The sequence below is a fragment of the Montipora foliosa genome, chromosome 5, assembly GCF_036669935.1.
Source record: "Montipora foliosa isolate CH-2021 chromosome 5, ASM3666993v2, whole genome shotgun sequence".
NCBI lineage: Eukaryota > Metazoa > Cnidaria > Anthozoa > Scleractinia > Acroporidae > Montipora > Montipora foliosa.
In genome coordinates, this window is record NC_090873.1 from 11757154 (window position 1) to 11765656 (window position 8503).

At 39.7% G+C, this 8503-nt stretch overlaps 1 protein-coding gene across 2 annotated transcripts in view; it reads left to right on the forward strand.

Annotated features, from left to right (window-relative positions):
- The window catches only part of LOC138003613 (adhesion G-protein coupled receptor D1-like), a 55878-nt gene extending 50754 nt beyond the window's left edge, over window positions 1–5124 (forward strand). The window contains exons 15-18 of one of the 2 annotated variants that reach the window (XM_068849780.1): window positions 395–461; window positions 1435–1517; window positions 2511–2637; window positions 3478–5124. In XM_068849780.1, the coding sequence (XP_068705881.1) occupies window positions 395–461; window positions 1435–1517; window positions 2511–2637; window positions 3478–3681 (481 nt within the window). In that variant the 3' untranslated portion in view covers window positions 3682–5124. Of the gene's footprint in view, window positions 1–394; window positions 462–1434; window positions 1542–2510; window positions 2638–3477 lie in introns of both variants that reach the window. The other variant, XM_068849779.1, reaches the window with a different exon arrangement.
- The last annotated feature ends 3379 nt before the right edge of the window (window positions 5125–8503 follow it).

Here is an 8503-nt window from a genome sequence, read left to right on the forward strand (position 1 = left end):
TAAAGGTGGTTCTACAAAAGCTCGAAGCTTGTGGTGAAAACAACATTTAACACAACCGCATTAAAAAAAACCTGACGAAATAAGTGCATCAATTACAATTGCAAAATTTATTTGGGAGTAAAATACTTACTGTCTACAAAATAAACCGACCAAGAGTTGTAAACCAATAACGAGGAGGCAATCACGTGGCCATTTACAAAGCGTGGTAGAGATGAACTGATTTAGGACCACTCCCACAGACAACTTCATTTCGTTTATTGGAATTTCAACGCAGTGCATCCAAATGATTATCCCGCGCCGCCAATTTTAAACTCTTAAATGAAAATGGTTAATGGCTGCTAGAATAGTCTCAAAAATCATACTCACTGAGGGATTATTTGCATTGTCTTTCAAGCTGTTGGTTGTCATTCTCCAAGAAGTTAAGCTGGTCATTCATTGTTCCAGTCCTGATCATAATACTCGTAAGTCATTGGTTTTAGCCACTAAGAGAATTTGAATTTGATTTAATGACTTGTTGATAAAGTACATAGGCCGACCGAACGAAGGAGGAAGTGCATGACTGACAGATAGCATACTGGCTGAATAACTGATCCACTGACTGACTGACTGACTGACCGACCGAACGAACGAACGACTAACTGACTGATCGAACGAACGAACGAACGAACGAACGAGCAAACGAGCGACCGACCGACCGACCGAACGACCGAGCGACCGATCGGCCGACTGACTGACCAGTCGAGTGACTGACCGAGCGACCGACTGACTGATTGAGTGGCCGATTGACTGACTGAAGAAATGAATGAGTGAAGGACTGACAAACCACACGTTTAGCCAGGAAGGAGCATTGAACCCAGGTTTTGGCATAGCCTTACAAGAGGTACTGAATAAATTTTGCGTATCGGATTATTTTCCATCATACGAATCTGTGAGTTGACTGGGCAAAAGTGTATAATACTCTACCTCATTATAACTTACACGATATATCAAACTCACAAGAAGAAAAGGTCAGTGGGTGGTATTGTTGCGAGATTTTATTCGTTTAATGATTAAACTGGTTGTGTTTGTTGTCATTGGAAAAGAAGCAACTTAAAGCCTCGTGTTTTTGCACAAAGTAGGTCAGTTACTCTCATTTATTCTCGAGGCTAAAGTGAATTACGTAAGCAGCAAACAGAGGCCATGGAGGGAAGATCTTAGATCCAGTAGGGTGCAAGATCGGCATATTGCATTTTTTTTAATAGTGGTATTGGTGTAATGTACCCAAGTCAAAACCAAAAATGAAGCACACGACCTTCGGAACAGCGGTCGAATGTTCTAACCTAGTCCCTCAGTGACTAGGTCCGGGACTCTGACTTCCTTTCCAGTTGCCAAGCAACTGGCATATCCCGTGACCTATTTCTTTGAAAACGTTAATGTGTTGTGTTTATTTCCTAGATAAACGTCGTGATCCTCATTGCAGTACTGCGAGAGATAAGGAACCTGAAAGACCCGGATCCATCAAAATTGAGGTCCTTTAAGTACGTTTTGTCCGTGAAAGGAAGGTGGCAATTTTCGTTCTATTTGTTTTAAAATAAGAGTTTAACAGATTAATTGTTTTTCAAAGATGATCTGGAAGAAAGAAGAGAAAGAAGCTATTCTCACGACACTGGTACAAGGCATGAAATGGGCAATCAGAGTAAATTTGCGATATTCATGAATTTGGAAAGTAGCATTGGACGTAAAAAAGAGTTAGAAATCAAGAGCTGAATGCACATTCCAGGCCAAGTTTTTCATGACGTTTATGTTACGTAAACTTGTAAAACCGTTTCAATCTCGCAAGCAGCTACTTTATAAAGCTCAGAAGATTTTTTTTTTCTTTTGGGAATTTTGATGTGCAATCGTTGTGGCAGTTGAACCTTCCGCTTGACTTAATTAAACTGCAATTTTCCTTTCCCTCACTACTGATTACCTCGGAGATATAATAAATATCTTACTAGACTGGTTTTCTCGGTCCGTGCTGTAAGTTAGGGATCCTCGTTTTTTTTCCCGTTGAATTATGGCCTCGCCCCTCGCGGTTGTCCGTATATCGGGAAAAATTCAATCCGTAACGTACAGTACGGACCGAGAAAACGAGGTTAGTAAGACATATTTATTACTTGATAGAGCATATCCTACAGATTGTGATTTATGTGCAGTGAAGTGCTATCCAACGTTTGAACGACCGAGCTATGCTTCAGCTATGTTTCCTGCATATAATAAATGGTAACACATGAGCCCAGAAAATTGACCTGCTGCAAAACTGAGTGGCTTCATAGCTCAGTTGGTAGAGTAATGCATCGGCATCACAGAGGTCATTGGTTAGAATCCCGTTGAAGCCACGGTCCTGAAATTTTTAGGTCGGTCTATAAAAGGCAATTGCTTAAATTGTCCAGATAAATGCAAGGATCTATCAATTCTCTCAGTCAATTTTACATAATCAACTCTTAGGTTTAAATATTTATACTCTTTCTCGCATGCTGATTTTGGTCTAGGAAGGGATTCAAAGCTTGCATCATTTTGTCTCCTTTGTTGGGTTTGACATGGGTGTTCGGATTACTGGCTGCCACGAACGCGGGATTGGTATTCCAGTATATTTTTACCATTCTCAACTCCGCTCAGGTCTGTACAATACCGTTTTGGTTTTCCTTACGTATAAACGAGATGGAAAATAATTTAATAGCCGTTTTTAATCAGGTTTCAGGAATTAATGAAAACTCGATCAGGACACCTTTTTTTTTTCTCCAAAACAAGAAGACATTGAAGGAAAAATGGCAGAACCAATCATGAGCCAGGGGAAAAGTCGTTTGAGCCAAACCACTGATTGGTGGAGTATGTGGCAAAGATTTTGTTAAGGCCAACCAAACCCTCAACGTTGTTGTTATGAAGACGGTACGGCAAAAAACGTGGGCCGCACGATTATATATTTTTCCTCCCTTTTTGTAATGGTATTCTTGTTTTGTGGCGCGAAACATAGTTACCCTACGTCTGTGTTGGTGAACAAACGCATGAGCTAGTGTGGAAGACTATCTTATGCTTTCATCCCCCTTCGCACACAATGGGGATAAATTTTCTGCTGGCTTGTATGTTTTTAAGTTTACACTTCACCCTTTTTCTAAAGCGAGGTCGGATTTCGTATTTCTTAGGAAAACTGATTTTCATCGAAACGTCGCTCAACATCTTTGATCGATACCGCTAATTTTTATTCTTAAATTGAGTTTAAACTCACCTTCGCATTTTATCTTTATTGGAAACTGACTCAGGAAAAAAAAAGCCTAATTAAAATGTATGTAAACACAAGGAATCTACATTCGTTCAAATGATCGGCTGCCACGCTTTTCAACCTCAACACTAAACAATATCTTTGCAGAGCTTCAGGGTCTTCTTTTGCAGTGCATGCGCTGGACCAAGTAGCATGGCACCCGATTAATCTATATTCGTTTATTTTCTTTGTTTGAACAGGGTCTTTTTATATTTGTGCTGCACGTTGTGAGGAACAGCGATGTTCGAGCGGAGATTCACCATAAGCTTCTTAGGTGGAGATTTCAAAGATCTGCTAATCGAGTGCACGAGAAGAGCTCCACTTCCACCTGCAGATGCAAACAGCAGCAACACGGCCTAGAAGACTGCGGAAACGACACGACAGTTTGCCAAACTTCAATTTGACTGGTGTTTGATAAACTGCGGTGATAAAATTAGCTGTTAACAAAGCGGAAAAGTTAATGAGCAGTGCTCGTGTGAGGGAGGAAAAGCGTGAGTTGGGACGATGAAGGCCTTCTTTTTCACGCACGTCTATTCCTTCGCACTTGTACTCTGCTCTGATATTAGGGACTTAAACCCTTTAATTCCACGATCGATACGTTAATTCTCCCAACTAGTACCATAGGGTTCTTTTTTGGGTAGTCATGAGAGTTTGGTGTTGACAAAGATCAAACCTGATAATAGTCTTCATTCTCAATACCTGCCTAACTGGCATATCATTGAAGTTGTGAAGAGAATTTACATACCTATCACTCCTGGAAGTCAAAGAGTGAAGATCTACGACGTGGGCAACAATGAAAGCAGGTTCTTTGCAATTCTGAAACGCGAAATGACCAAATGACGAATCAGTCCGCGAAAAATTTGAACGCAGATCGGTGCATATTACCTATCCTGCCAATTTAGTTCCTAGATAGTTCGGCTACTTCGTAGATGTAGAACAATTCTGCAATAATAAGGAAAGAGTTTGAAAACGTGAACTAACCATTTTTAATTTAAACACGTCGGCGTCGTAGAACTTAAACTATCCCTTCTTAAATGAATCGTCGCAATTGAAGTGTGTTTGATCTCCAAGGGGGGTAAATGTTTGGCGTTTCAAGTGCGTGAGTACCGTTTTTAATACAGAAAACAGCCCCCTCTAAAGCTCTGCCCACATTGTTTAGTACCAAATATTAATACCCAGTATTTTTCTGTATAATGGCGAAAAACAAATGCTTTTTTCCTAGAATGGGGGGAAGTTTTGCCCCATATTTGTTAAAGATTCAGGCAACAAATTAACAAACAGAACAACGTGAATTATCTGCTGCTTTGAATGGTTGCATTTGAAATTTGAATGAGGAGAAATTCTGCTTTTCCTTAAGTCACATGATCTATTTCCCTAAATTACGTAATGATTAGTCTTAATGGTCCAGCTTAAAAGGCAAATTTATAATTCATAAACAGTACCCAAGTAGTATGATATTGATACCCAAACAAAGTAGTTTAAATTCCACTTTGTACTCCCCACTTTTAAAAGATTTTCTTCGTTACCATCGAATTATAGGTCACGTGACCTGAAATTGAACATTGTGAACGTTTCAACCAATCAAGTGTCCTTAGGATAGGATGCATGCCAAGTTTCAGTAACATTGAACCATGGCTTCCTCCCTTTATTAACGTAACTATTTCCTATAAGCGAGTGAACCATGCCTTAACATGCCTGAGCAAACACTTAGTTCGTTACAAAAATATGAATCGAACTGAACGCAAAGGAATTCGTCTAAACATTAATTAAATGTATTTTGAAATTAACATGCATAATAGAACAATAATTGGAAGCCCCACATGGTTTTTCAGTGATATTAAAATAGATATAACTGACAAAAATAAGTTAACAGCAAGACCAATCCATCGACACCGACATCGACTGAGTTTGTCGTTCTCGACTCTTCTCTGAGAGGTTAGTTTTCCCCGGATCCTCCAGTGTTTCCTTCTTATCACATTCTGGCACTGACTAACAGCGGATTTGGTCTTAATTTATTTGCTTTTGTTTTATTTAGGGGATATATATATAAGATAACTCACTAACAATGTACTCTCTATTATTCCATTTCCCTTGTTAAAAAGACGATGATTATTGTTATTACCATTAACATTACCATTGCCAGTATCATTGCGATTTCCATTCCCATTAGCAGTATTGTTGCCATTTCCATTATCCCAACCATTGTCATTGCCATTACCATGACCATTACCATATTACCATTACCATTACTTATTGCCATTGCCGTTGTCATTGCCATTATCATTACCATTATTAATCCTTACCAAGTCCGTTGTCATCTTGGAGCCTTAAAAATGATCCACAGGGTGCAGGCTGGATGTCTGTCTCACCACTCATGTATTGGACCACAGCTTCCCCAACTCAGTTAGCCACTGTGGAAACGTGAAAGGTGAGGCCCTCTTTCTTTCTGCAGTGGTATCTCAGTTGAGTAAATTTCAGATGTCTTCTTAGTTCACCCATGGTGTCTTTCGTGAGAACCATCTGTTTTGCATTTATTCCACGATACGTTGATGGTGATACGTTTATGGTGATCGTGCTTTTTCGGTTTGCGCCCCTAAACTTTGGAATAATCTTTCAGAACTAGCATATAAAATGTAGTATAAATCTTACATCTTTTAAAAGCCATCTTAAAACTTACCGGTATCTTTTAAAAGCTATTTTAATTTGTAGTTTTGATTTTACATATATTCATTGGCCCTTGTTGCCTCGTTCAAGATAAAATATTCTTTTGAATTTTAAGCTTAAGAACGAGGCATCAAGGGCTTATTTGAATAAAAACAAAAGAATATTTAAATGGCGGCCATTTTGGAATAAGGTGTATAGCAACAATGACCAAGATCTCAGTGTGCACACAATGTATCGATCTTAGCACCATCGAACCTCTAATAGCAAGTCGTCTAATCCCCCTGGATAAATCGTGTAGGTAAATTGACCATAACATCGCATTTCTTCTAGGCCGCAACATACTTGATCGCATCCTCTTGGTGGCTACTTAACTTTGAGATACCGAAAATCCCACAATCTTTTTAACGAACCACTGCCAAGGTATCCCCTCTTCCTCCTGGCGACTCACGTTGATACCCATGGAGCTTAAGGCAAATGTTTTACCATCCAATTGTGACAGTGACAACAGCAATGGCAATGAACGTTGATAATGACTGTGACTGTGACAACTGTGACAATGAAAATGACATGGATCATGCTAATAACAATGGGAATCACATTGCCAACGGTAATCACAATGATGATGGCATTGTCAATGGCAATGACTGCGACAATGACATTGATCGAGACAACAATGGCAATGACGTTGATAATGACTGTGACTGTGACAATGAGAATGAAAAGGATCATGCAAATAACAATGGGAATCACATTGACTACGGTGATAAAAATGGCATTGTCAATGACAATGACAGTGACTGTGTCACTGGGACAATGACAATGGCATTGCGGCAATGACTGTGACTCCGACGGAGAGAAATGTCAGTGCCAGTACCATTAACAATGGCAGTGGCAATGACATTGATTATGAAAAAAACAATGGCAATCACATAGACGACACTCATCACAATCGCATGGGCAATGGCAATCGCTATGACTGTGACCTGACAATGGCAGTGACAGTGGTGATGACAACGACATTGATCATGACAATAACAATGTCAATCATTGATAATTTTAATGGCAATGGCTGGGCAATGTCAATGCCTGACAATGACATTGAGAGATGGCTGTGACAGTACCATGGACAACTTGATGACGATGACAATAAAAGGTAGTAATTATTTGAAGTTATAAACTTGCTATCATGGAGCTATTTTTAAGAATTTTGAGGTTAATCGTCACACCCTCTTTGGACGATAGGTGTTTGCCTCAGTTAAGTGATCCTCCTTTAAGTAGAGGTGTCATCTGAAACATTTCTATTTCTCAGGAGAGATTGACAACTTAAGAAACCTTGTGAACAGTTCATGATAACCCGAAACCCTTCCTTATAGATATTCTTTCTATTATATAAGCAACTTTTCTGGTGTGATCTCAGGTATTGTGAAGGTCTTACCACCATCTAATCTCAATTTGAAACACAACCAAGAGCTGGCTCATTCAAGTCTACGATGTCAAAGCTACTTTTCCAATTTGGTACAGAATCGCATTCCTAGGGGAATTCTCGCCATCTGATTGGCTATCAAGACGAGGTATTCAGTGAGGAATTGCGACTTTAAAATGAAGCTGACCGATGTTGCACTCGTAGCAACGCGTGGTGTTACATAGCAACGCAGGCAAAAATTAGAAACAACCATGTTTTCATAGCATTTTTTCCGTTTACAATGCAAAAATCTGGAGGAAGTGAGGAGGAAGGTTTTCGTGGCTCCTGACAGTCGAGGCAGCTCCCTGAAATAACAAAATCTGATTTTTAGGATTATCAGTTGTCGCGCCATGGAGCTATCGTGCACCAGCGCCCCAGACATTGGACCACCATTTGCTGTCGCCTTCTGCATCGCCTGATCTTCATGAGCCCGTAAAATTGATCTCCCAATTTAAATTACCTGTCAAAGAATAAATTGTACATGTTCCTGAGACATAGTTTAAGGGTAAACATTTCATTTGGTTTGACTTTATTCTGGTGAGCTTTGGTTTCTTTAATATTGCCCGAGGAGCCTGGTGCGAAACGTTGGTCGTCAACTAAAAATGGCTACTTTCTTTCTCTCCGCTGAAGGATGACATGCATAGAAGTCGAACCAAATTAAAGGCCAACAAAAACGAAAATCCTTGCACTAATAAAGAAAACGTCTGTACCAACTAAGGGAGAGTTCCTCCCAAAAATGGAACAAAATCCAATGGGAAAATACCCTTAACCTTAAAAATTTGCAATCCAAATCTTGGCACCAACGGCGCATCTTGATCTCGGACTGGTTAGAAAATAAGTTACTGTTCAGAAATTGAAATTTTCCGAGCAATCGGACACACAATCATCACATTTTCTCTTTTGACTTTGTCGATCACAGGAACGAACTTGCATTGAATTCGTTGAATCGGGATAAAAGTGGCCGGTCCAAGTTGTTCAAAAAGATCTTTGCAGCAGACTTACAAAGGTTGCCCGAAATAGTCTTTCTCTGGATGAGTTTGGAACCACAGGACATTTGCAAGCAAAAATGCTTGATATTCTCCGTCCACCAGAACGTTTTG